At 53.5% G+C, this 27816-nt stretch overlaps 3 protein-coding genes across 5 annotated transcripts in view; 2 read left to right on the top strand and 1 right to left on the bottom strand.

The window, feature by feature from the left end:
- The window catches only part of POLE (DNA polymerase epsilon, catalytic subunit), a 65576-nt gene extending 62239 nt beyond the window's left edge, over window positions 1–3337 (bottom strand). The window contains exon 1 of the mRNA XM_051836853.2: window positions 3179–3337. Coding sequence (XP_051692813.1) covers window positions 3179–3240 — 62 coding nt within the window. The 5' untranslated portion in view covers window positions 3241–3337. The remainder of the gene's footprint in view (window positions 1–3178) is intronic.
- A 63-nt stretch (window positions 3338–3400) lies between these two features.
- Window positions 3401–17148, top strand: PXMP2 (peroxisomal membrane protein 2). 2 transcript variants are annotated; one of them, XM_051836858.2, is made up of 5 exons: window positions 3401–3661; window positions 4661–4774; window positions 6596–6758; window positions 10160–10279; window positions 14172–15138. In XM_051836858.2, the coding sequence occupies exons 1-5, from the start codon at window positions 3543–3545 to the stop codon at window positions 14238–14240; spliced, it is 585 nt and encodes a 194-aa protein (XP_051692818.1). In that variant the 5' UTR covers window positions 3401–3542; the 3' UTR covers window positions 14241–15138. The 2 variants fall into 2 exon arrangements, with proteins under 2 accessions (XP_051692818.1, XP_069921815.1); XM_070065714.1 differs by lacking the exon at window positions 14172–15138 and adding an exon at window positions 17014–17148 and having other exon boundaries at window positions 3425–3661.
- A 2167-nt stretch (window positions 17149–19315) lies between these two features.
- On the top strand, window positions 19316–27610 carry PGAM5 (PGAM family member 5, mitochondrial serine/threonine protein phosphatase). 2 transcript variants are annotated; one of them, XM_051836857.2, is made up of 6 exons: window positions 19316–19557; window positions 22462–22640; window positions 24402–24527; window positions 24646–24734; window positions 24913–25043; window positions 26650–27610. In XM_051836857.2, the coding sequence occupies exons 1-6, from the start codon at window positions 19370–19372 to the stop codon at window positions 26798–26800; spliced, it is 864 nt and encodes a 287-aa protein (XP_051692817.1). In that variant the 5' UTR covers window positions 19316–19369; the 3' UTR covers window positions 26801–27610. The 2 variants fall into 2 exon arrangements, with proteins under 2 accessions (XP_051692817.1, XP_051692816.1); XM_051836856.2 differs by having other exon boundaries at window positions 19318–19557; window positions 24910–25043.
- The last annotated feature ends 206 nt before the right edge of the window (window positions 27611–27816 follow it).

Raw genomic sequence — 27816 nt, 5'->3', positions numbered from 1 at the left:
TGAGGTACTGACAAGCAGGTGGACAGTGTAGAGACATAAATACGCACTCCTATGTAGAAGTGACCAGATTCACTCGGCCTCAGCCAGACTCGCTCTCGTTCTCGGTGGACTGCTCCTGGGCAGTGCTTCCCTAAAACCTGCTCGTGAACTCTTCCCAACAGCAACGTGAGCTGTCCCGCATCAGTCCCCAGGTCTCACAGCGCTTCCCTTCCCAGCTGCTCAGAGCCAGTCATTCCCTCGCACCACCCCTCACTTTTCAGCATCTGGTTCTAGCTCCTTGATGTATTTCCTGGGGCATCACAATTCTTTTTTTTTTTTTTTTTTTTTTTTTTGACAGGCAGACTGGACAGTGAGAGAGAGAGAAAGGTCTTCCTTTGCCGTTGGTTCACCCCCCCATGGCCGCCACGGCTGGCGCACCGCACTGATCCGATGGCAGGAGCCAGGTGCTTCTCCTGGTCTCCCATGGGGTGCAGGACCCAAGGACCTGGGCCATCCTCCACTGCACTCCCTGGCCACAGCAGAGAGCTGGCCTGGAAGAGGGGCAACCGGGACAGAATCCAGCACCCCGACCGGGACTAGAACCAAGTGTGCCGGCGCTGCAGGCGGAGGATTAGCCTATTGAGCCGCGGTGCCGGCCCAAGGGTATCACAATTCTTAAAATTACACAACTATCCCTTCTCTGATGGTATTTGGTTTCTCCATGAGGTGGGTGTTTTTAAAATATTGCTTTATCATCTGGCCCTGCAATTCTACTTCTAAGAATTTAAACCTATTTTCAGGAAACAATCTTTTACATACAGATGTTCATCGCAGGTTTAAGGGGAAGAGAAAAAAGGAAGTCATCTACATATCCAAAATAGGACTAAAGAAAAATTTAAAAGAGGTAAATCAAGTCCATACAGAATTCAGGTCCTAAATTACCACATTTCACCAAATCCTAATTTATATGCAGAAGTGGACAGAGAACTGTTCAGGAAAAATCCGTCCTGTGCCAGAGTCTTCCTGGGCCACCTCTATTTGAAGAACAGAATGACCATGTTCCAATATTAGGATCTTAAAGCCACTCATAGAAGGCAGAATATCATCTCTCAAGAGATCTACGTTCTAATTCCTAAAACCTGTGAATGTTCCCATAAGTGAAGAAACATAACTTGCAATTAAGATGATCTTTAGGGGCCGGCACTGTGGTGTAGTTGGTAAAGCCGCCGCCTGCAGAGCTGGCATCCCATATGGGTGCTGGTTCAAGACCTGGCTGCTCCACCCGTGTGCGAGACCTGGAGGAATATCCTGGCTCTTGGCTTTGGATTGGTACAGCTCCTGCCATTGCAGCCATTTGGGGAGTGAACCAGTGGATGGAAGACCTCTCTCTGTGTAACTCTTTCAAATAAATAAATAAATCTTTTAAAAAAATATGATCTTTAGATGGGGATTATCTGGGTGGGCCCATTGTAATCACAGGCTTCACTTCTTCTTCTCCTGGCTTCAGATCAGCGCGGTGCACAGGCCACAGCGGCCACTGGAAGGTGAACCAACGGCAAAGGAAGACCTTTCTCTCTGTCTCTCTCTCTCACTGTCCACTCTGCCTGTCAAAAAAAAAAAAAAAAAAAAAAAAACAAAAAAAAAACAGGAAAACTGTATTCCAAGCCTTGGTAGAGAACTTGGCTTCAGCTTGAGGCCTAGATCTTTCTTGAAATCAAGACAGGGAGGCCGGCGCTGCGGCTCAATAGGCTAATCCTCCACCTAGCAGTGCCGGCACACGGGGTTCTAGTCCCGGTTGCCCCTCTTCCAGGCCAGCTCTCTGCTATGGCCAGGGAGTGCAGTGGAGGATGGCCCAAGTGCTTGGGCCCTGCACCCCATGGGAGACCAGGAGAAGCACCTGGCTCCTGCCTTCGGATCAGCGCAGTGCGCCGGCCGCAGCGCGCCAGCCGTGGCGGCCATGGGGGGGGGTGAACCAATGCCAAAAGGAAGACCTTTCTCTCTGTCTCTCTCTCTCACTGTCAAAAAATAAATAAATAAAATAAAATAAAAAAAGAAATCAAGACAGGGGGCTGTCACTGTGGCATAATGGGTAAAGCCTCCGCCTGCAGTGCTGGCATCCCATATGGACGCCGGTTCGTGTCCTGGCTGCTCCACTTGGGATCCAGCTCTCTGCTATGGCCTGGGAAAGCAGAAGAAGATGGCCAAGTCCTTGGGCCCCTGCAACTGCATGGGAGACCCGGAGGAAGCTCCTGGCTCCGGATTGGTGCAGCTCTGGCCGTTGTGGCCAATTGGGGAGTGAACCAGCGGATGGAAGACCTCTCTCTGCCTCTCCTCTCTGTAATTCTTTCAAATAAATAAGTAAATCTTAAAAAAAAAAATCAAGACAGAACGAAGTACCAGTCCTGTGTACTGCAGTCCCCCACATATCCTTAAATCAGGTGCGTTGGATTAAAGGGACTATAAACACTCTCTTGGACCACACCTCCTCTCAAGACTGTTCTCTAAGCTTTGTATTTCGCTTTTTATCCAGCTACAGTGCAATATTTGAAAACGCAGTCCCAGTGCATCGCCACAGACAGCGCTCCAGGTCCCCGCAGACCGCTCGCAGGGGCTGCTCCGATCGCCCCCTCACAGCAGATCCCAGGCCCGGCTAACAGCCCTGCCCCTCGCCGCCAGCGGCTGTGTGAAGCACGAGACCTCTGGCGGAAGCCGAGGCTGTCGCCAGGGTTCTCACCACCGTGCAGCCCCGCGCCGTCCGCGAGCTGCAAGGCCCACGAGCGCGTCGGGGAGACAAGCCCCAGTTCCAGCGCCCAGCGCCGTCCGCCTCTCCGGCCGTGCCGAGGCCCCGACGCGCAGGGCACAGCAGCCCGGGTCGCCCCGGCCCCGCGGCCCCCAGCCCGACCCTCCCCGAACGCAGCCGCGGCTAGCGGAGGCGGGCACAGGGTGAAGGTCAGCGCGGAGGTCAGCGCCTGAAAGGGTCGCCCCGGCGGCGGCGGACCCGGGCCGCGCAGGAAAGCGCTCCTCGGCCCGCACCGGGGGCGGGGGGCGCCCGCAGCCCTCCACGCCGGGACCGCCGGCCCCGACCCGCGCGGACACCGCCCGGCAGCCCGTGGAAGGGGCCGGCGTCTGCCAGAGGGCTCAGGCCGGAAGACACCGGCTACCTCCAGCATGACCCCCGGAGGACCGGGTCCGCCCTCACCGACTGGCCTCGCCGTCCGCCTTGGGCTCCGCGCGCCGCCGCCCGGTGTTCGTCAGCACCATCGCTCCGGCTCAGGACCGTCTCAGTTTCCCGGGAGAAATTTGGCGCGCTCCCACCTACTCTCGCGAGATTCCGGAAGCGCCCCGCCGTCCAATCAGCAGGCGCGGGCGCCCGCGGGGCTCCAATGGGTGGTGCCGCGTGGGGGGCGGTGGAAGGGGGCGGTCCCCGAGGGCCCGGGAGAAGGTGTGCGGAGGCGCGCGCCGCGCAGCGCGGGGTCCGTCCGGGGCGGCGCTGTGGGCAGTGTCGGGCCGCCCCGCCCCGGGCTGACCCGAGGCGCGGGCGGCTGCCCGGGGCGGCGCAGAGCATGGTGGCGATGGCGCCGGCGGCGTCGAGGCTGCGGGCCGAGGCGCTCCCGCGGCGGGCACTCGCCAGCTACCTGCTCCTCCTGCGGCTGTACCCGGTGCTCACCAAAGCGGCCACCAGGTGGGCGCGTCGCCGCGCAGAGGGAGGACCAAGTCGCGGCCCGCAGCGTTGTGGGTCGGGTCCCGGGCAGACGGAGGGCTGTCGGGCTGTGTCGCTGGAGGCCGTCCCCGCCTGCCGTCGGCCGGCCCGTGCCGGCTGCGTGTGGTGCCTCCCGCAGCCGGTGTCGTGGCGAGGGACTCGACGGAGGGCCTGGCGGAGAGAGGGCGGCTGGGCGGGCTCCTCTGCGGGGGGCGACAGTGAACAGGCCGTGCGTGGAAGGGACGCAGTCGCTGTCCGCGTAGAGGGAGCTGCGGGTGCCAAGTCCGAGGGAGGAGCGAGCCGTGCGCGGAGGACCTGGGGCGGGGAGCGGGGGTCAGATCTGGAAGGCCCTGTGTGCGTTTTGTGTCTCAGAGCCTCTCGGAAGGCAACAGACCAAGGCCTGGAGGGAGCCACTGGGCCTCTCGCCGCTTCTGATGGAAATTCTTAGGGCCATAATTGTAGATTCGGGTTCAGTTGTAAGAAATTATGCAAGAGAGAGCCTTGTACCCTTTTCCCAGTTTCTCCCGTCGGTTGCATTCTGTAAAATTTAGCGCAGCGTCACAGCTCGCACGGCTAGTCCACAGGTCATATTTGGGTTTCCTCACTTCTCCTGTACCCTTGTGAAGGTGTTTACTTCCGTGCAGTTTTATCTCCCGTGGTTCTGTATCTGTCACCACAGGCAAAACAGAAGAATGTCCACATCAGGGTCCCTCCTGATCCCTTTCTGTTACCACATGCCTTTCTGACTCCTGGGATGGCAAACTTTTTAGAAAATTGGGGTATCTCGCATAACCAGAATGTTGACATACAGTCCACCAGCTGGTTGCCCTCACCTGTGTGTGTGTGAGAGAGAGAATCTTTGTCCCTGCCTTTTGATGTAGGCACTTGCCATTGCAGCGGCTTCAGTCCAGAGCGTGACCTCAGAGCACGTGTGGGAAAGGACCAGCTGTCCATGTCTCCTGATTGTGTCCTTGTCCACAGTGCTATTCTGTCAGCATTTTCGAACTTCTTGGCTCAGATGATTGAGAAGAAGCGAAAAAAAGACAACTCTCAAAATCTAGATGTCACTGGGCCTCTCAGATATGCAATTTATGGGTGAGTGCCATAAAAGAGGCAGGTTTACTCTGTAACAGACTAAGTACACCGAATGTTTGGGATAATCTAATTTGGAAAAATAATTTTAAAAACAGCATTGAATCATCATGGGGGGAGGGTCAGAACAGCTTGTATGGTTTATGTAGTATATATATCCGTGAGTAGAATTAGTTTTTATGTTGAATTGCGTCTGTAGGGATAGCCATCTTAGTTGGGCTGAGAGAGAGATCTGAGGGCATATTTCTCAGCTGAATCAAAAATCAAAGACTCTGAAAAGCCTCTCATAGGTTGAGTTTATGGAAGAGGTCAATTCAGATATGACTAGCTTGTTCTTTTCATATTGTAAACATCCAGAAAAGAAATACTCACGGATCCTGAGAACCGTGCGGTTTCTGAACCACTTTCTGAATTGCGAAAGCATTGAGTTGTGCCAATTTAGTCTACCCTGAGCCCTTTGGCCAATATTAGTGTTATAGCTGAGCTATTTTGAAGTATTTTACAACTGGAATATTTTTTTAATTGAGAATTCACAAAGACTTTTTTTGTACTTACAAGCATGCTGCTTTGAGTCATCAGTTTTTTTCCAAAATGCATTGGAAGCAGTAATTCCTCACTGGAGGGTGTGTGAAACAAGATCACCTAGGAGGCCGTATCCAGTTAGACTGTTCTCCCCAGACTTTCTCTTCCCTGTTGAACAGTGCCCACTACAGGCCATGCAATGTCCTACAGCAAGGTGAGAACTGAGAACTGCTTGTTGAGAACTTGCAGTGTTGGAAGTTGAAAGACGCCTGAGTCTCCGTCTCTCTTTGTATTGCTTAGTTTTTCAGAACAGCAGGTCTACTGGGTTCTTTTCTCTCCCAGGACACTTTAAAATGAAAGAGTATCAATCCATACAAATCAGTGGACAGCAGCAAGCTTTACCCTTGCTTGTTACCCTGGAGAGTTTGGTGAAAAGCTCTAAAACCAGGGACAAGTACATTTCTTTCTTCTTCTTCTTTTTTTTTTAAAAATAAAATCCACCTTTTTGTTTGTTAGCTTATTTTTAAAGGTTTTATTTATTTGAGAGGTAGAGTTACAGACAGAAAGGTCTTCCATCACTCCCCAGATGGTCACAATGGCTGGAGCTGAGAGGATCCAAAGCCAGGAGCCTCCTCCAGGTCTCCCACATGGGTGCAGGGTCCCAAGCACTTGGGTCATCTTCCATTACTTTCCCAGGCCATAGCAGAGAGCTGGATCTGAAGAGGAGCAGCCGGGACTTGAACTGGTGCCCATGTGGGATTCCAGCACCACAGGCATAGGCTTAGCCTACTACGCCACAGGGCAGGCCCCAAGTACATTTATTTTATTTCTTAGTGCCTTCTTGCAGCCAGGCCCTGTGGCCACAACCATGAAAAGACATAGTCTTCCTAGTGCTGAAGAGGGCACTGTATAACCAAATAAATGAGGTACTGACAATGGTATGCAGAAAATGGAGCAAGGCCTAGAGTGGAGAGCGGCTGGCCTAGGACAGTCAGAAAGGCCACTGGAGTGGGCAGTGCTCAGAAGGAGCAGACCGCGCTCGTGAAGTCTCATGGGAAAGCACTGAGAGACAGCACCCTGGCAAGAAGAACTCTGGTCTGTGAGAGACAAAAAAGGATGCTGCAGCAGATTCAAAGAAAACATGTCCTAGAAAGTCCATAGGAGCCTGCGGGGGGTGGGGGTGGGGGGATTGCGAAACACCAGGGAGGCAGGGTGTAGGAGCTGAGATTCGAGGGTGACACTGTTCCAGAGAGGGGCACAGCCAGAGACCCACAGGAAGCTCATGCCACATCGGGGCCTCAGGTTCTTCTTCACAGGACCAGTGAGCCATTTCTTCTACCTCTTCATGGAATCCTGGATCCCTTCTGAGGTTCCCCTGGCAGGGGTCAAGAGGCTTCTCCTGGACCGCCTGCTCTTTGCACCAGCCTTTCTGTTGCTGTTCTTCCTCGTCATGAACTTTCTGGAGGTTCGTGTCTGACAGCATTACTGCAGCTCCTTCACTAAGCATGAGAATTCTTAGCCTGACACCCAGTAGAATTCAGAGGGCCTGGGAACTTTGCATTACATTCAACCATTTTATGTTTTCCTTGATGTATGTAGGAGGCAAACTACAGTATTATTAGCGGTATCTGTTTATCCCCAGTGGAAATCACAGATATTTTGATAGCATGTATCAATTGTTAAGATACCTTGAAATACTAATACTAAGACCTGCCAGGTCTTCTCCCTGGATGTTAATAAAGAAACATTATATTAGTCTGTCATGAAATTGTCTTCTGAATATTTTGATGACTGTTTCAGTATAATTGATTCCTGTGTAGTCCCATATATTTAATCTTAAAGATTGTAAGGCATGATTCTGAGAAGAGGGTTCATGGATTTAACCACACTGCCAAATGATCTGTAGCACTCAGAGTTAAGACCCCTATCATGATGCTGTAGAAGTCTGTCCAGACTCAGTTCCTGGAACACTGTAAGTGCTCTAAAGAGGATAATTTATGAGCATAAACTTAGAAATCAGCTGTGATGCACTGGAGGTATGTTCACTTGTCACCAGCCGTGGCCACTCTGAACTGTCCAGCCGTCCTGCCTTACTGCACCTTTGAATCCTCACTGTCTCCAGGAGCAGTGGCCAGAGTGTTCATGTCATGTTCAGTCCTGAAAGTAATTTGTTTTTACCAGTCATAGCAAGTAATGCTTCTCAGATTTTATTTTGAAACAGCATCTTAAATTTTTGTAACTTAAGGAAAACAGTGATTATTGTCTCAAGTGACCCTAAGGGGACTAGGATAATAAGTCTTTTTTTTTTCTTTTAAAGATTATTTGAAAGTCAGAGTTACACAGAGAGAGGAGAGGCAGAGAGAGAAAGATCTTCCATCCGCTGGTTTATTCCCCAACTGGCCGCAACAGCCGGAGCTGCGCCCATCAGGAGCCAGAAGCTTCCTCTGGCCCCCGAAACAGGTGCACAGTCCCAAGGACCTGCGCCAACTTCCACTGCTTTCCCAGGCCATAGCAGAGAGCCAGATCAGAAGTAGAGCAGCTGGGACTCAAACCAGAACATGTGGGATGCTGGCACTGCAGGTGGCGGCTTTACCTGCTATGCCACAGCGTCAGCCTCAGGTTAATAAGTCTTTAGCAAATCTAAATTAAGAGGAAGCAAAGGGTTCCACATGTTAGAATTGTGGATAACATTGAGTTTGGCATAGCAGTTAAAGCTGCCGCACGGGAGTAAACCATTGGATGGAAGATTCCCACCCCCCTCCCCGGCCAGGTCTCTTTGTCTCTCTACCTTTCAAATAAAATGAAAATCAAAAGAATTTTAAAAAGAAATGTGTGGAACCAGTGTTATGGTATACTGGGTTAAGCTATTGCTTGAGACATGGGCATTCCGTATTGGAACGCAGATTTGAGTCTCAGCTGCTCTATTTCTGATGCAGCTCCCTGCTACTTGTACCTGGGAAAGCAGCAGAGGATGCCCAAGTACTTGGGCTCCTGCCACTCACATGGAATGGAGTTCTAGGCTTCTGACAGCTTTCTTGGCCCAGCCCCAACTGTGGCCATTTGGGGAATGTTACCAGGGAATGGAAGAGCTCACTCGCTTGCTCTCTCTCATTCTGCCTTTCAAATAAATAAATAAATCCTTTTAAACAAAGAGGTATGGGTACTTTTTTTAGGGTTTATTTATTTATTTGAAATTCAGAGTTACACAGAGAGAAGGAGAGGCAGAGAGAGAGAGGTCTTCCATCAGATGGTTCACCCCTCAGTTGGCCTCAATGCCTGGAGCTGTGCTGATGGGAGCCAAGAGCTTCCTCCGGGTCTCCAATGTGGTTGCAGGGGCCCAAGGACTTGGGCCATCCTCTACTGCTATCCTAGACCATAGCAGAGAGCTGGATCGGAAGTGGAGCAGCCAGGACTTGAACTGGCACCCGTATGGGATTCCAGTACTGCAGGTGGCGGCTTTACCCGCTATGCCACAGCGCCTACCCCCAGTATGATTACTTTCATATTTTCTTTCAAATTTGAAAGAGAAATACTTTCTAAAAGTAGAGGATACTGGCCTTGTGCTGCAGATTAAGCCATTGCTTTCAGTACCTGCATCAGAGTGCTGGATTAAGTCCTGGTTGCTCTACTTTACATCTAGATTCCTAGTAATGTGCTTGAGATGGCAGTAGATGATGGCTCCATCACGTGGGCCCCTGTTACCCATGTGGGAAACAAGTTTGGAGTCCTGGTTACTTTGTTTAGCCTAGGGCAGACCTGGGCCATTTGTAGCCATTTGAGGACTGAACCAGCAGATAGAGGATCTCTCAGTTTGTCTCACCCTCTAACTCTGTCTTTCAAATAAAATAAGTCTTAAGAATTTTTTTTTTTGCTTAAAAGGCAGAGTGACATACACACACACACACACACACACACACACACACAGAGATGTCTCCCATTGGTGATTCACTCCCTTAAATGCCCACAACAGCCAGGTCTAGGGCAGGCCGAGGCCAGGAACAGGAATCCCATGCAGTCCTCCCTGCGGGTGGCAGGGACGCACGTTCTTGGCCATCACCTGCTGCGTCTAGGATGTGCATCACTGGAGAGCTGATCCGAGCCAACACTGCCCGCAGGGGATGAGGCGTCCCAAGCGGTGGCCTAGCCTGTGCTGCAGCTCTCACCCCATGCTTTTCGATGGATTATGTTCATTTCCTTTGTTTTTTTGGGGGCTGGGGGCTGGGGGGTTGGCTTTTGCTACCAGACTGTTTTTATTTATTTTTTTTTTTTTTGACAGAGTGGACAGTGAGAGAGAGAGACAGAGAGAAAGGTCTTTGCTGTTGGTTCACCCTCCAATGGCCGCCGCGGCCGGTGCACCGCGCTGATCCGATGGCAGGAGCCAGGTGTTCTCCTGGTCTCCCATGGGGTGCAGGGCCCAAGCACTTGGGCCATCCTCCACTGCACTTTCCTGGCCACAGCAGAGAGCTGGCCTGGAAGAGGGGCAACCGGGACAGAATCCGGCGCCCCGACCAGGACTAGAACCCGGTGTGCCGGCACCGCAAGGTGGAGGATTAGCCTAGTGAGCCGCGGCGCCGGCCATCGGACTGTTTAAATCCCATGAATCACACCACCAGTTTGGTTGCATGAAACTTGGTAAACATCACCTACGACAGTGGGAGCAATTTACTGCCTCACTGTTCTTACTGTTGGTTTTCCAACTGGATGGTTGTTTCCTCATGGCTCCGTGCTGATTAAGTGCATGTATGTGCTGTCTGTATACAAGTGGAATAAAGTCAAATGCTACCGTTGAAAAATCGTTGTGTGAGGGCTTGGTGCCCATGACTGCAGTTCTGAGATTGCTTACCATGCACTCCCCCTTGTTTGCAGGGGAAGGATGTGTCCACCTTTGCTGCCAAGACGAGGAGCAGCTTCTGGCGAGCTCTGCTGATGAACTGGAAAGTGTGGACGCCCTTGCAGTTCATTAACATCAATTACGTCCCTCTGCAGGTGAGTGAGGGCCCAGGAATCAGCTCCACTAGAGCTAGTTTCCCATCAGCCATGTTTTTGCTTTATTCCATCAAGCTGTAATGTTTCTTAAGCCTTGCTTTCACCCCCACTTCCAGACTCCTGGTCTATACCCGGGCTTTGCTTACAACCATGAGTCAATGACAACAGGTGTATCCTAAGCATTTCTCATACAATACTCAGTGGTTCAGCAAATTCTGCTAAAGAGCTCTTGGGCCGGGGATACCTCTTGGTCCCTGGGCTTGCAAATCCCAGCGTGGTACACAGGCAGGAGTTGTGTGGTACAGACAGGACAGAAGCCAAGGAGGGGCAGATGCTATGTCTCACCTGCAGCCACAAAGCCACACCGGAGGGGCCTGCAGGGGCTCTAGGGCAGAGTGGGGCCAGGGCTCTCGAAGGAGACAGAGCCTGGTCTGGAGAGGTTGAAGGCCTGAGAGCTTCTTAGGGGTTCTGGGTACAAAGGGGCCACTGTGGAGGCGGCTGGTGAAGGGCAGATAGGAAGCGTTAGATAGGATCTGTTCCCAGGCCAGTGGAGAATAGAGGAAAGTAGGTTCTGAAAGGAACCCCCAAGGCCTGTGTGGGTGCTGCCCCTAGTGCCCAGTTTGCTATGAGCCTCACCGTCATCTCCTGTCCTTACACCAAGCTCATAAGTTCTGTAGTGTTACCATTCAGGAAAGGTTCAGGGGCCAGTGTTTCTGCACAGCTCAGACACTGGTAGACCCTTAAGGAGAAGGGCTGGCAGGGTCGAGACTCCAATCTGCCCTCCTACACGGATTGCACAGACATAGTCTTCCTGTGGCAGCACCTAGGCTGGGTTCCAGCCAGAGAAGCCCTTAGGGTTCTACTGGGAGCGGCATAGCAGGCATCTCTGCTTGCACTTACCCAATTTCAGCCTCCTTCACTGCAGGAAAAACAGGCTGCAGATTCCCACATTGTTTGTGTACACAGTTTAGGTAGAGTGAGCTACCCTTAGGGGGAAACCGGGAGCCTCACAAAATTCACGTAGCCAGCCCAGAGCCACCCTTCCAGGCAGGGCTATCCATGGACAGCAGCCTCAGCTTGCTGTGTCAAGCACTTTCTGCACACCATGAAACAACCTGCCTGGTTTACAGGAAACCCAGGGCAGCAGTCGCTTGGCAAAGAACTCATTGGAAGGATGGGAAGAAGAGGCCGACCCAGTGTGCACATACATACATGCATACGTGTACTACAGCAGCTGTACACACCACACACGAGTATATACAAGCCACTTGTACACACACTGACACAATGCATGTGTACACACATACATCCCCATGTACACATACATACACTACAGCATCTGTTTATACCACAGAGTATACACAAACCACACATACACACAGATACAACACACATGCACCACAAATACACATACACACACATCCATATACTCTGACACCTGTACACACCATACACACAAGTATACACAAACCACCTATGCAGACAACACACATACATCACACATGTGTACACTAAGCACCTCAACACAACTACATGCATGAGTAGACACACATGCACACACTTGTCCTACAGCACCTGTACATATTGCACAAGTATACAAACCACCTGTACACACAGACAATATACATGTGCCACAAATACATACACTGTAGTACCTGTGTACACCACACACACAAGTACACACACACCACCTATACACAGACACAATACATGTGTATCACGCACACATATCCACGTGTACATATACTATGGCAACTGTACACACCACCCATTAGTATACACAAACCGATGCACGCAGACACAGCATTCCATTACATACTAAGAAATAGCAGACCAGGAGAACCTACTGGTATGAAGAAGAGGGCTGGTCAGCAGTGGCAGGAGTTGCAGGGAGTTAAAAACAAAATAGACGGGGCCAGTGCCATGGCTCACTTGGTTAATCCTCCGCCTGCGGCGCCAGCATCCTATATGGGTGCTGGGTTCTAGTCCCGGTTGCTCCTCTTCCAGTCCAGCTCTCTACTGTGGCCTGGGAAGGCAGTGGAGGATGGCCCAAGTGCTTGGATGCCTGCACCTGCATGGGAGACCAGGAGAAGCATCTGGCTCCTGGCTTTGGATCAGTGTAGCTCTGGCCGTAGTGGCCATTTGGGGGGTGAACCAATGGAAGGAAGACCTTTCTCTCTGTCTTTCTCCCTCACTATCTAACTCTATTTGTCAAATAAATAAATTAAAAAAAAATAGAAACTGAGAGGTCTCTACTGCTTTTTTTTTTTTTTAATTTATTTTGAAAGTGTTAGAGAGAGGGAGAGACAGATCTACCATCCACTGGTTTACTCCCCAGATGGCTGCAACAGCTACGGCTGGGCCAGGCTGGAGCCAGGAGTTCCTTCCAGGTCTTCCATGAGGGTTTCAGGAGCCCAAACACTTGAGACATCTTCCATTGCTTTGCCCAGGCCATTAACAGGGAGCTGGATTGGAAGTGGAGTAGCTGGGACATGAGAGACATGCAAACTGGTGTCCATATGAGACGCCGGGTCACAGGTGGCGTCTTTACCTTCTCTGCCACAACACAGGCCTCACTCTACTCGCTTTAACATGGACCCTTAGCAGTGACTGTCCATGAGCAATTTCAGTGGCTCTGTGGGGGCTGAAGCCAGTTTGCTGCTAACTGAAGCCTGAGTGGGAAGTAAGTGCAAGAAATTACACGTCTAGACAATTCTCCAGAAGTTTGTGAAGAGGAGAGGGGCGGGGGAGAAAGGGTGTTTTAAGTCTAGAAGTGCAGCCACATTATGTACAGAAGTGCACCTGCTAGTGTGATGGGCGGGCGTGTATGTCCAGAAGAGGTGGTCCTGTAGAGACCCCCGAGGACACTGAGAAAGTGGGACTCCTTCCGTTGGTGCACAGTGGCGCTTACACAGAGGCCCTCCCTCCATGTGACAGAGGAGAGCTGACAGGAACTTGCAGACTTCTCTCTCCTGTGGGATGAGGGGAGTAAAGGAGTGAATGTGGTTCTGTGGAGAACGGGAGAATGCGCCGACTGGGGGTGCAGAAAGGCTTCTGGGCAAAGGCTGAAGACCCTCAAGGACAGGGGTCTGGGGCACGTGGTCAGCGCCCAGGGGAGGCGAGAAGGCAGGGAGAGAGCTTCTTCCATCGAGAAGGGGCGTGCCACTGCCTAGCAGCAGAGTAAGGAAACTGGGGCTGGGGCCATGGATTCCAAGTCATGCAGACAAAGAATGAGAGCAAACATGGGTCTCTGGGTGGAAGAAGGGAACAGAATTTGTCTCAGTAGCTGGGGGCTACAGTTAGAGTTTCCATTCTGGACAACTGCAGGTGAGTGCTTCACACACAGAATGTATTCGTCAGATGTTTACTGAGTACCTAGTGTGTGCCTGACTGCTGTAGACTGAGGACACAGTGACTGGTGAGACCAACAGCGCTGCCACACTCAAGCCGAGACTGACTCAGCTGACGGCAGGTGGGCCAAGCCTGTCAGACCTTGGCAGCAGCACACCGCACAGTGGGTTGGCGATGGGTCTGGAAGGGGCTACTGTTAGGTGCACTCCCTGGGGAGGGTGCAGCACTGAGCGATGGCCAGGCCTGGGGTGAGAGGCTGAGCTGGGAGGGAAAGGGGCAGGCATTGCTTTTGTGATTCCTGGTGTCACTGTTTCCCCTACGATCCTGTAAACACTGACCCCTTACCCCTCCCGGCCAGGGACTTCTCTTCAGTGCTGGGTGCAGTCTCAAAGGTCAGTGAGTAGAACAGTGGATGGGTAGGTAGGTGGATGGGCCATCTAATGTGCAAGACTGAACCATGAGCTCTGTCCTGGGTGACTGGCGCTTGACAAACATGGGCGTGGCTCCCACTTACCCAGCTTGTCTGACTTCTCTTTGGCAGCTCCGGGTGCTCTTTGCCAACCTGGTGGCTCTCTTCTGGTACGCCTACCTGGCCTCTCTGGGGAAGTGACAGTGGCCTGGGGAGAACATCATGTACAGTGTGGGAGAGGGATGAACCCACCTGGTCAGGACTTTATCTGACTACATGTGATTTGGAATGCCCTAAAGTCACAGATGCAGAAGCTTCTCAGTGTTAGAATCTTGTGTTTTGAAAAGAGAGTAGCTGACATCAGAAACTTACAACACGACAGTACCCAATTAGGACCGCAAAACTATAATGGCGCTTCTTCAGTGGTGATTTTAACTTCTCAGAACAATTGTTATTTGTTGCTTTGGGAGAAAAGAGTAGCCAGATTTGTGTGTGTGGTGACATACATATAAAATTTGCCACCTAATTGCACTCATCAGTGGCATTAACTACAGTTGCCATGATGTGCAACTATCACTACCATTCATTTCATTTCTAGGACTTCTTCACTTTCCCAAACTAAAACTGTCCCATTAAACAGACTCCCTACTCTCCCTGCCCCAGCCCCGGTACCCACGATTTCACCTTCTGTCTTTATGAATTTGACTCTAGAAACCTCCTGTGAGTGGAATCCCAGTGTTTGCCCTTTCATGACTTGGCTTATTTCCCTTAGATAATCCTGTCATGGTTTGAAGGTAGTGTCCCTTCCAAAATTCATGTTGAACTATAATCCTCATCACAGAGTCTTAAGAGGTAGTTCCTCTGAGACATTATTAAGTCTCCTATGAATGGATTAATGCCCTTATAAAAGAGGCTTTGAAAAGATTTCCCGTCTTGCCCTTCCATCCCTGCCACCCTGTGAGGACACAGCATTCCCCTTCAAGGATGCAGCAGTAATGTGCCAGCCTAGAGGCAGAGACCAGGCCCTCCCCAGTGGCACCTTGATCTTGGACTTCCCAGTCTCCAGAACTGTGAGAAATAAATTGCTATTATTTATAAACTTCCTAGTCTGTGGTATTTTGTTATAACAGCATAAAGGACAATATCCTAAAGGTCTATTTATGTTGTGGCATTTGACAGAATTTCCTTCCTTCTAAAAAGGCTGAATGCTCCAGTGTGTATATATACCACATTCTTGTTATCTGTTCATCTGTCACTGGCTTTTGACCCATCACTGCTGCCTTGCAGGGTGTGCGTTAGTAGAAAAGCTGGGTCGGATGCAGAGCCAGGACTTGACCCAGGCACTCCCATATGACACACAAGTGTCCCACACAGCATCTTAACTTCTGTGCCAACACACCATTGTTTGCAGGTTTTGGCTGTTATGAATGATGATGCTGTGAATTGGATGTCTAAATACTACGTCCTTGCTATCACTCAAGATTTTCTGGTTTAGAATACACCAGGATAGGGTGGGGGGTAGTTCCCAAAACAAATTTAGGGCATTTGCAAAAATAACCAATGTTCCAGGCCGGCGCCGCGGTTCACTAGGCTAATCCTCCGCCTTGCGGCGCCGGCACACCGGGTTCTAGTCCTGGTCGGGGCGCCGGATTCTGTCCCGGTTGCCCCTCTTCCAGGCCAGCTCTCTGCTGTGGCCAGGGAGTGCAGTGGAGGATGGCCCAAGTGCTTGGGCCCTGCACCCCATGGGAGACCAGGAAAAGCACCTGGCTCCTGCCAGCGGATCAGCGCGGTGCGCCAGCCACGGCGGCCATTGGAGGGTGAACCAACGGCAAAGGAAGACCTTTCTCTCTGTCTCTCTCTCTCTCACTGTCCACTCTGCCTGTCAAAAAAAAAATAATAATAATAACCAATGTTCCTACAATTGGCGCTGATATAGGCAAGCCCAGCTGTACCTCTAACTTATCACTTTCCAATTGGTCCCGCCCATGTGGCCATGGAGGAGTTTCAGAAGTTTCAGGAGTTTCAGAAGCAGATTGCAGAGTGGAGTCCAGACAGCAGCCAGTGCCAGCACCTGCTGAGGGCACTCGTGCCGGAGCTCTCCTGAAACTATCACGACTTAGTACTGTTGGGTCCTACCACAGTCCTATGAGGCAGGTGCTATTGTTCTCCCCATTTCATAAATCGGGAAACTGAGGCAAGACCTCAGCTAGTAAGAGATGGCTCTTGGGTTCAGGTACAGTCTGTTGGGTTCCTCAGTCACTCTCATCGCTACCTAATCATATATCCTCTCAGACTATCACAGTACATGGCCAACATGGTACATGGGGTGAAGCCACCACCACCAATGCTAGTATCCATGTGAGCAGCCCAGCCCCAACTGTTGTGACCATTTGAGGAGTGAACCAGCAAATAGAAGACCTCTTCCTCTCTCTGTAACTCCGCCTTTCAAATAAACTTTGAAAACATAAAAATGTAGAGTTAGGGACCAGCATGGTGGCATAGTGGGTTAAGCTGCTGCCTGCAATGCCAGTATCCCATATGAGCACCAATTTGAGTCCTGGCTGCTCCACTTATATTTTTTTAAGTTCTTAGAATTTACTCAGTGAAAGAAATACACAGGAAAGTGAGGGTTTTATAAGAGGGAGAAGGAGCTTAGAAGTTTACCAGGCTTTTCCAGGGAGTAGACCAGAGGGAGAGAGAGCACATGGGCCGCGTGGAGAAGCAGGCATCAGGGGCGGCCAAAAAGCCACCCAGGCCTCTTGGCGTGGAGCAAATGAGAGAGGGCCCAGGCGCTCCATGCCTTTTATTCACTTCCAAAGGGGCGTGGTTATGCAGGCTGATTGGCAGGTAGGTGTACAGGTGCGGTCAGGGAGGAGCATGAGATCATGAAAAGGGGCAGGGTGAAGGGGTGGTGCCAGCTCACAAATCTAATCAATATCATCCTGTCTGCCTGCCTGTATCATTCCCCCCTCAGATATTCCAGACCTTAATCTTCAGGTGACGTTGAAAGGCATAGAATCGTATCTTCTATAGCTACTTCCTGCTTACCAGAGGCACAGGCCCTGCCTGTCCTGGGTCTGGAAGTCTCTCTCATGAATTGGCTTTATGAGCTGGAGTAGCCTGTCACTGCCAATGGTTGTGTCTCCTGCATATGCTCCACTTCTGATCCCGCGCCTTTAAAATCAGCAGGTGGGTACCTGGGAAATCAGAAGGTGGCCCAAGTGCGTGAGCCCCTGCCACCCATTGTGGGACATGTTTGGCTGTTGTGACCGTTTGGGGAGTGAACCAGCAGATGGAATTTCACTCTCACTCTCTATCTCTCTTTCTATAACTTTGCCTTTCAAATAAATCAATAAATCTTTCTTTTTTATTATTATTTTTTTATTTTTTGACAGGCAGAGTAGACAGTGAGAGAGAGAGACAGAGAGAAAGGTCTTTCCTTTGCCGTTGGTTCACCCTCCAGTGGCTGCCGCAGCCGGCGCACCACGCTGATCCGATGGCAGAAGCCAGGTACTTATCCTGGTCTCCCATGGGGTGCAGGGCCCAAGCACTTGGGCCATCCTCCACTGCACTCCCTGGCCACAGCAGAGAGCTGGCCTGGAAGAGGGGCAACCGGGACAGAACCCGGCGCCCCGACCAGGACTAGAACCCGGTGTGATGGCGCCGCTAGGCGGAGGATTAGCCTAGTGAGCTGCGGCGCCGGCCAATAAATCTTTCTTAAAAAATGCAGTTAACTAGGGCAGATTTTTTTTTTAAGTAATGTGAATTCTTATTCTTGACGTATCTGACCTATCACAATCTTCATTCACTCAGTTTGCTTAACACAGTTACTGAGTGTTGCCAGATACATAGAAGAGCACAGAGCACAGCAGTTTTCCGTCTTCCCCACTTGAATATCTATCAGTGATATGAAACTGTGGTGCTGGCATCCCATATGGGCACCAGTTTGAGTCCCGGCTGCTCCTCCTCTGATCCAGCTCCCTGCTATGGCCTGAGAAAGCAGCAGAGGATGGCACAAGTGTGTGGGCCCCTGCACCCATGTGGAGACCAAGAGGAAGCTCCTGGCCTCTGATTGGCCAAGGTCTGGACGTTGTGGCCATCTGGGGAGTGTTCCAGCAGACGGAAGACCTTTCTTCCTGTCCCTCTCTCTGTAACTTTGCCTCTCAAATAAATCTTACACACACACACACACACACACACACACACACACAACTTGAGCTCTCCTCTTTGGGGTTGTCAGTTTCCACAGAAAGGGCTCGTGTAAGCTCCTGCCAAGGGAAGGATGATGGTGATAATGAAGTGTGACGTAAGCCTGGTGGCCGACATTCTATTGGCTAAATGGCAGAGGGGGGCTGGACACTGACTATTCAGTAGGTGAGCTGCATACAATCCCACCTTTAATACTGCATCTCAAATCCAGGGTCCTCTGATTCTGCAATGAAATGTCTCTAGTGCAGTGCACGATGGAGGGCAACCTCCTGTGCGGACTTCCGCAGATGTGGGGCTGCGCTTTTCCTCCAAGACTCCCAGGCTCACAGGAGCCAACTTGCTTCCTCCGGCACCTGCAACTGGTGTTCTGTGTCCAGGTCGAGAAGTATCCGATTCCAGCTTTCAAAGTCTTACCCGATCTCTGCTGTGTTTCGTTCTTGCGGAGTCAACCACATCCTTTCAGGTGTCTTTGCTTCGTCTTTTCACTATCATCTTAGTAAACAACCTTCTGGAAAAAGACTTAAACGTGTGAGTCCCAGACGCCATGTTTAAACAGAGTCTGGGTTTAAAGTGGAACAGATTCCTCAAACTCAATCACTTACACTGGGAACCACATCTTGTCCCTTTCCAACTTAAAAACGGTTCAGAATGACCTAAAATCCCGCCGCTGGGTGCGACCCCATGCGCTGTTAGCCCGGCCCGCAGCCCGGCCCGCGACGGCGAGGAGCAAGTGCGCGGCGGCCGCAGGCGGGGTCTGCTCCCCTCGGGGCGCCCCGCCACGGACACCCGCGGAGCGAACCCGAGCCGCGCGGCGCGGAAGGGTCAAGGAGGGCGCCGGAGCCGCACGCCCGGGGAGCGCGAGCGCCAGGCCGCGCGGTGGGAGAGGCGGCGGCCTCAGGGCCGCGGGGCGCGCGCTCGCTACAAACGGCGGGGGCGCGCCCGCGCGGCAGCTCCCGCGCCCGCGCCCGCGCCCTCCCTCGCGCCTCAGCGTCCGCGCCCGCGACGCCGCGGAGGCGGGACTTCCGCTCGCCCCGCCAGCCGGAAGTAGGCGCCCGCGGAAGCGAGTGGCTCGCGGCGGGCCGCCGGGGCCGTGTGCGTCTGCGCGGCGGCGCGGGAGCGGCATGGCGTTCCGGCAGGCGCTGCAGCTGGCGGCCTGCGGGCTGGCCGGGGGCTCGGCTGCCGTGCTCTTCTCGGCTGTGGCGGTGGGCAAGCCGCGGGCGGGCGGGGACGCGGAGCCGCGCGCGGCCGAGCCGCCGGCGTGGGCCGGGGCCGCGCGGCCCCCTGGCGTCTGGGACTCCAACTGGGACAGGTGCGCGCGATGGCGGCGTCGCGGCCCCGTCCCTCTGGGCGCGGCTGCCCCGCGCGGTTCGCTCTCGGTTTCCGCCGGCGGGAGGGCAGGGCCGGTGTGGGCGCCGGGACTCCGCGGCCGCCTCTCGAGGGCGGGCGCGGCGTGGAGGCGGCGGCGCCGCGGCCGTGCGTGGTCGTCCGGCGTTTGAGACGCGGCTGCTGAGCTTCGTTCAACATTTCCGCTGAGAGACCCAGAGCGGTGTCTGGCGGTTCTGCTGGGGGAGCCTGTGGGCCCATCGGGCCGGCCGCAGCGCGGGCCGCGCCTCACCTGTTGCTGCTGCCGCCGAGGCTGGAGCCCGCGCGGCGCCGTGACAGCTCGGCCCGTGACGGGACGCGCGCGGCGCCGTGACAGGCTCTGCCCGTGACGGGACGCGCACAGCACGGTGACAGCTCGGCCCGTGACGGGACGCGCGCGGTGCTGTGACAGGATCGGCCCGTGACGGGACGCGCGCGGCGCCGTGACAGCTCGGCCCGTGACGGGACGCGCGCGGTGCTGTGACAGGATCGGCCCGTGACGGGACGCGCGCGGTGCTGTGACAGGATCGGCCCGTGACGGGACGCGCGCGGTGCGTCACGGGCCGGCCGAGCGCGCTGTGCTGCTCTGAGGGGAGGGGTGCGGGGCTGCCGCTGAACGCCTGGCTGTGAGCGGACCCACACCGCTGCCGCTGTCCGCTGCTCCCGCGCCCCTCGGGTTGGGGGGCGCACAAGGCGGTGCTGCTACCCGGCTGCTAACTGAAGCCGGGCTTTCCTGAGTGGCCTCGGGTCCCCTCCTGGCCGGGACGGTTTCTCGGACTGGCTTGGTGACTGTGTGTGTGCTGCCCAGGTATTTTGTAAAAGGTCCCTCCGCGGGGACTTGTCTGCGTTTGTCATTACACGGCACTCCAGTGTTCTGAACTTCTTAGGCTTTTGTAAGGAAAGGTTCGTATGAGGTTAAGAGAACTTGGTGCAGTAGCAGCAGAACTCAGCCCTGCGGCGCCGAGCTGGCGTCTGTGCGGATGAAGAGCAGCTGCAGCAAGTCCTAGAAGGACAGTGCTGGTCTCGCCTCACCTGGCCATGCTGGAAAGTTCTAGAGCTTCGTTTGGTTAAGTCTCCAGCCCCTTGGAGGAGGGCGATCTCATGTGTTCCTTGCCTTCCGTCTCTCCTGTAGCTCCTAAGTGACGCTGGCTTAACCCCAGACTCCCTGATTCCCCTGCCAGTGTGAATTTTGCCAGGTTAGCACAACCCAAACAGAAGTCACAGCACACCTCCAAGCCCCACAGCCGTCTCCGCCGAGTGAATTCTGGCAGGTTTGATTTGTGACACTCTCAGCTCTCCCCTGTTTCACTTTTGTTAGCCTCGCTGCCGAGAGCCACCCTTACCTGATCAGCTCCTTCACAGCTCAGTAGCTCAGTCCATCAGAACTCCACGGTGATGGAGATGCTTCCTGTCTGTCCAGTGTGACGGCTGCCACCACGTGTGGCCCCGAGCATTTGAAGTGGGAGTAGCGCAGCTGAGGAAAAGAATTCTGATTCGGTTGAATCTTGATCACAGATCCGCAGTTACCTGCAGGGGGTTAGGTCCAGGAAGCCCCGCATGTACCTAAATGTAAGGATGCTCGAGTCCCTGATATAAAATGCTATAGTATAATCTATACACATCCTACTGTACACTTAACAGTTTTTTTTCAAATGTTTGTTTTCATCTATTTGGAAGGTAGAGTGACAGGGAGAGAGATCTTCCGTCCACAAGATTCACTCTCCAAATGCCTGCGACAGCCAGGACTGGGTCATGCTAAAGCCAGAAGCCTGGAACTCCGTCCGGGTCTCCTGTGTGGGTGCTAGGGTCCCAAGCACTTGAGCCATCATCTGCATTAGCAAGAAGCTGGATCCGAAGCAGAGGAGTTGGGACTTGAACTAGGCATTCTAAGATGGGAACGTAGGCACCCGAATCGGCTAATCTGCTATGCCTCAGTGCCTTCCCCTCTTGGTTGCTTGTGATACATAATATAACATCTGTGCTATGTAAATAGTTACGCTGTGTTTTGAGAATGACAAGAAAAATTTTTGTGCGTGCTCAGTACGGAAGCAATTTTTTCTGAGATTTTTTTGAAATACTTATTTGAAAGATTTACACAGAGAGAGGAGAGGCAGAGAGAGAGAAAGAGGTCCTCCATCCGATAGTTCACTTGCCAGATGGCCGCAATGGCCGGAGCTGTGCCGATCCGAAGCCAGGAGCTTCCTCCCTGTCTCTCAAGTGGGTGCAGGGACCCAAGGACTTGGGCCATCTGCTGCTGCTTTCTCAGGCCATAGCAGAGAGCTGGACAGGAAGTGGAGCAGCCGGGCTTGAACTGGCTCCCATATGGGATGCCGGCGCTTCAGGCCAGGGCATTAACCCACAGCGCCGGCCCCGTCAATATTTTTTATCTGCAGTGACTTGAACTTGGGTATAGAACCTGAGCTGGCTGAACGTGTTTTGAATTTAAGTAGCCAGATAACTAGTGGCTGCCACTGGACATCGCAGCAAGGCTGTTCAGCACCCCACCACCCACCCTGTGGACACTTTGTTTACTGTCATCAAGTTCTGGCATTTTCTGTTTCTTTTTGCAGCTGAGGGTCAGCCTCTTTCCTAAACATAAGCTGCACAAGAGACTTGCTCGATCGCTTTGTCCACCACTGCATCACCCTGTCCTGGCCAGCTCTGCGGGGTGAGGCGTGGAGCTGTGCTCTGCAAACTGGCTTTTCTGCAGTTGGTCCTGAGGGCCTTGGGTTCTCCTCTGTACTCTTCTCCATTAGTCTGATGGCTTGGAGATACTGTCTTGTCAGAAATACTCATAGATATCTCAGGAGTAGAGGTCACCAGGATCTATCATCTTGTATTTCAACATTAGGCGAGAACCACTGTCTCTGATCAACCTGCGGAAGAGGAACGTGGAGTCTGGAGAAGAAGAACTGGCGTCCAGGCTGGACCACTACAAAGCCAAGGCCACGCGGCACATCTTCCTCATCAGGCATTCTCAGTATCATGTGGACGGCTCCCTGGAAAAGGACCGCACTCTGACCGCGCTGGGTAGGTGGCCAGGTCTCAGATGCCCCCAGGACCCCTCCCAGCCACCCTTGGCCGGCCTTCTTGAAGGTGCCTAGGACACAGCTGCCTCAAACCTGTGTCCAGAACCATCACCTAGACTCTGATATAGTCAGTATCAGTAAGTAGAAGCTGAATTCGGAGAGGAAACAAGTTTTTCATATGTCCTTTTAAAATGTGTTGTGCTGGTGTTGCTTGCCCAGGGTCCAGTGTATGCATATTCCAGCAGGAACTTCTGCCTTCCTGCCCTTGGTAGTCTGAAAGTCGCACACCTTGTGCCTCTGTATTTTCTTAGACTGATCACGCTGCCGAAGATCCTTCCATTCCGCACTCACAGGTCTGTGTGCATCTGCGTCATAAAGTGGGTTGAATGGGGAAGACTCACCTCACCTGTCCCCACCAGTGGGTGGGTCGGTAGCTGTGGTTTTGTGCTATCAGAGGTGCTGCCAGGAATGTGTGTGCCCCGCATGGAAGTGTCTGCAGGAGAAATGCTCCAGAGACACAGGGTGGCCCGAGTAGAGCGCACGTTTTAAAAACTGGGAATGGGGCCAGCGCCGCGGCTCACTAGGCTAATTCTCCACCTGAGGCGCCGGCACCCCGGGTTCTAGTCCCGGTCGGGGCGCCGGATTCTGTCCCGGTTGCCCCTCTTCCAGGCCAGCTCTCTGCTGTGGCCAGGGAGTGCAGTGGATGGTGGCCCAAGTGCTTGGGCCCTGCACCCCATGGGAGACCAGGAGAAGTACCCGGCTCCTGGCTTCGGATCAGTGCGGTGCGCCGGCCGCGGCGGCCATTGGGGGGTGAACCAACGGTAAAGGAAGACTTTTCTCTCTCTCTCTCTCTCACTGTCCACTCTGCCTGTCAAAAAAAAACAACTGGGAATGGGATGTTACTTGTTGGTGTACCTTTAAGTCTGCTTCCAACAAACTGTGCTCCACCCCTGAAAAGCGTTTCTGGTTCCTGAGTAGAAACAGGAAGTGCAGGGCCTGCACAGATGTCACAGCATGCGGCAGGAACTGACTTCCGAGGGTGTTTTACTAGATGCTAGAGGACGGTAGAGAGGAAGCCTCAGTGTGTGCCCTGGTCCCTGCGGAGTAACCTGAGCGCTGACAGCTGCGGAGTAACCTGAGCGCTGACAGCTGCAGAGTCGCAGAGCTGGTGGCTCATGGTGGAGCTGAAGCTAGACTTTGGACATAGTTGAGTAAGAATGGTGTTAGAGATCCAGAAACAGTCAGTGGGGCCTGCCCAAACTCCAAGTCATCACGTTTGGGCCTTGTTTTGTTTTTGAAGTTGGTTTATTTTAATTTGCCTGAAAGGCAGAATGATAGAGGGCGGGTGGGAGGAAGGAAGAGAGAAACATCTTCCATCTGCCACTGTAGTCCCCCAGTTGCCTGCGTTAGCCAGGGCTGGGCCAAGCCAGAGCCAGGAGCCCTGCACAACATCCAGGTCTCCCACATGCATGGCAGGCGTCCAAGTACTTGAACCACCACCTGCTGCCTCCAGGTCCGTTAGCAGGAAGCTGGATCAGAAGTGGAGAAGCCAGGACTGGAGCAGGCACTCTGGTATGGGATGCCGGCGTCCAAGCAGCAGCGTAACTTGCTGTGCTGCGTTGCCTGGCCTGGTTCCTGTCATTCATGTCATCAGATGCATGTTTTTTCATTCTAGGGTCCGTGTTTAATGAGGGCTTCAGGATTTGTGCAGTAAGTACAGGCAGGTACCCAGCCTCACATAATTCTGAATTTCACCTTGAAGGTCGTGAACAGGCTGAACTAACTGGGCTCCGACTGGCCAGCTTGGGGTTGAAGTTTAATAAAATTGTCCACTCCTCCATGACTCGGGCAGTAGAAACCACCGAGATCATCAGTAAGCACCTGCCAGGTGAGTGCTGGGAGCTGGGCCTGCGCTTGCTTCAGCAGCAGGTGGTTCGCAGCAGGCCCTCCAGCCGAGCTGGCCACGGCAGGGGTCACTAACCCTGAGCTTCCCTGGGTTCCCTCAGGCGTCTGCAGGGTCAGCACAGACCTGCTTCGGGAAGGCGCCCCCATCGAGCCCGACCCACCCGTGTCTCACTGGAAGCCAGAAGCTGTGGTAAAAACACCTCCCCAGCGAGCAGCCCCACAGCCCCTCCACCTAGGAGTCTCTGCCTCTTGGGCATGCCTGCCGGCCATGAGCTGCCGTGACCCACCTGGGTTCTGAGGGGTTTGTCCTGATACCAGCATCGTCTCTGTGTGTCCACACTGACAGTTCCCTGCTCTGCCCCCAGCAGTATTATGAGGACGGAGCCCGGATCGAGGCTGCGTTCCGGAACTACATCCACCGAGCAGACGCCAGGCAGGAAGAGGACAGTTACGAGATCTTCATCTGTCACGCCAACGTCATCCGCTATATCGTGTGCAGGTAGGCACCGCCAGGCTGTGCTCAGTCTAGGGTCATTTCTGACCTAGCGAGAATAGGACAGCATTCACAGGCAGCCTTCCCTGGGCCTAGCTGCTAGCCTGGCGCGTGCTGGGCTGTGTGTGAGGAGCCCTGGTCGTCTGTTCGGAGTCCCTTGGGATCTTGTGTTAGGGCTGAGAGTAGCACAGACAGACTGGGCAGCTGGTTCTGAAGGATTTTCCCCGCGCGCGCTGCCACCTGCCACTAGGATGTAGTTATGCCTCAGGAGGCTGGGTGAGCTGCTTATGTGTCCCCAGCTTACCCCCGTGCCATCACCATCTGTTGGTGGATCTGCCGGCAGCAGCCATCGCGGTGGAGTTTGCCTGATGCTGGTTGGTCCTGTGTCCTGCCTGGGCACTGAACTGCCACACAGGGGCTCTCACCCATTTCTCTGTGTGGCTGTGCCTCTGCCGTGGGCACGTTCCCCAAGACTGTCACTGTGGTTCAGGCGCTGGGGAGGGAGGGGCACGCCTGTGTCCTGTACCTGCCTCCACTCGCCACTTTATGGTGCCGCAAAACATTCTAAACTCAGCTTGCCCTTTCCTGGCTGTAGCCCTGGTCGGTCACTTCTCGAGGAGTGCTGGGGCAGCGGCCACAGCTGCAGGCGCCATGCACGGGGGTCGTTGTGAAACCGGCAGATCTCACCAGATGCAAAATTTGAAATGAGGTGGAACCTTATCCCCCACTGCGTGTGTGTGTTTAATACCTCGTGAGACAAGTCTGGTGGGGCACTGTGTGTGGGGTCCCTCAGGAAGTGTGGTCAGGAGACTGGCAGCCCCCGGAAGTGCAGGGATATTGGGGAGCCAGGATTCTTGGCTCAGCTCACAGCTACTGCAGACCAGATAGAACTGCTGGTGGGAAAGAGGTGCAGGCACACCCCCAACAAGAACAGGTACTGCTAGAGGGGGTAGCTACAGGGCTGTCTGCTCCGCCGTGCCTCTGACAGGGAGCCATGCGATGCTTTCTGAACTGATGTCAACAGCTCATTATCCGTAGAAAGTGGTCCTAACGCTGAAGGTGCACCAGAGATCACGGGGATTTGGGACTGTAGCTTGCCTGTCACGTGTGATAAAGAAAGCGATGGTGCCATTCAGGCCCGTGGTGGTTCAAGCTGCTCGGGGATAACCCTGAAGAGGCTCTAAGAGGCGCAAGGGCGGTTGCCAGACTTGGCAAGGGCTGGGAGGCGGCCACACCAGCTTCCTGAGGCCCAAGGCTGCGCAGTGACAGAGGAGGCAGCACACTACTGCGCTCTTCAGTGAACACCAGCTGTATGGGAAGGCACCATGAGAGCATGCTCGTGGGACGTCCTGCCAGGCTGTGGGTTACAGCTGTGTGGTCCTGGGCGAAGCCACTGGGTGTTCTCAGAAACGGCCCTGTGGAATGGCCACATGCACTGAGAAAAGCCAGTGCATCTCACAGGCTGAGCCCTTGTCCCCGTCAGTCTCCACCCTAGCCAGCTCCCCACCTCAGGGCAGGGACGGTGTCAGGGGAGCTGCGAGCTTTGTCAAGACCCCACTGTGCTGCCCGGCGGCCCTTGCTCCAGCACGGTCTTTCTCTCCCCTTCCCCCAGGGCGCTGCAGTTCCCTCCCGAAGGCTGGCTCCGGCTCTCCCTCAACAACGGCAGCATCACCCACCTGGTGATCCGACCCAATGGCCGGGTAGCGCTCAGGACCCTTGGGGACACAGGGTTCATGCCTCCTGACAAGATCACCCGGTCCTGAGGGCTGCCCATGGACTGTGCCCTTTAGCTACGGCCTGGCACTGGCCTTCCCTTGCCCGTCTTCCCTGCACAGACTGTGACGCAGTTTCGTTTTGCTTCTTGAGGAAGAGGCTGGCAGAAAAGTAGGAACTGCTGTTTGGTGCTTCCGGCCCAGGCTGAAGGGCAGACTTGGATCAGAGCCAAGACAGCCTCGTGGAGTTCCGGGTGATGCCCTCTTCTCAGCGGACTGACGCGGTCACTTCTGGACTATGGCACATCTGTACCCAGGGCCCGGCTCCACCAGCTGCCAGGGCCAGAGAGCCAGGCAGAGGGAGAGCAGTGCCCGAGGCTCCTTTCATTTCTTAAGACCTTTTTGTCACTAAAGTATTTGTCAGTTAGATTGTCCTCTTCTGGACTCTTGCTTTGAAAACCACTTTCTCCCTGCAGAGGTGCAGATCCCTGAGGCTCTGCACTCATCTAGTAAGGCCTTTCAGGTTCAGGACTCAGCAGCCACAGTGAGGCCTGGGCAGCAAGGGAGGAACCGAGTCGGTGGAGGGGACGGGACCTTTGACTTTCTTGCCGGTTTCTGAGGGCCAGGTGGGTGCCAGTCCTGTACAGATCACCCAGTTCAGTGAAATGCTTCTGATGATCTTCAGTTTCATGTGTATGGATTCAAGTATGTGGATATGATCTGTCTGTACTAGATGTTGTCAATTTCTCTGAAGTGGTCATGAGTATTTTCCCCAATCAATACAACTAATTGGGATATCTGACTCATTTCTCTGCTTGGGAAATAACTACATAATAAAATCTGATTGGTTTTTTAAAAGTACTAATTGTGATGTTTTAAAGGAAGCAGGACCAGAAAGTTCTTTCCACAGTCCCTGCTGTCCCAGCCTTTCTCAGGAGACTCCCGCCTACAGCCTCCACTGGACCAGGGACCCAGCTAAGCTTCAGCCAGCACATACCACTCTGTAGAAATAGTCTTGGCAAGCGTGCAGGACAGTGCCCGCTTCTAAGAACACAAGAACAACAGGC

Source organism: Oryctolagus cuniculus, chromosome 21, assembly GCF_964237555.1.
Source record: "Oryctolagus cuniculus chromosome 21, mOryCun1.1, whole genome shotgun sequence".
NCBI classification, from domain to species: domain Eukaryota; kingdom Metazoa; phylum Chordata; class Mammalia; order Lagomorpha; family Leporidae; genus Oryctolagus; species Oryctolagus cuniculus.
The sequence above is the reverse complement of the archived record's forward strand: the minus strand, read 5'-3'. Positions and strand labels throughout refer to the sequence as shown.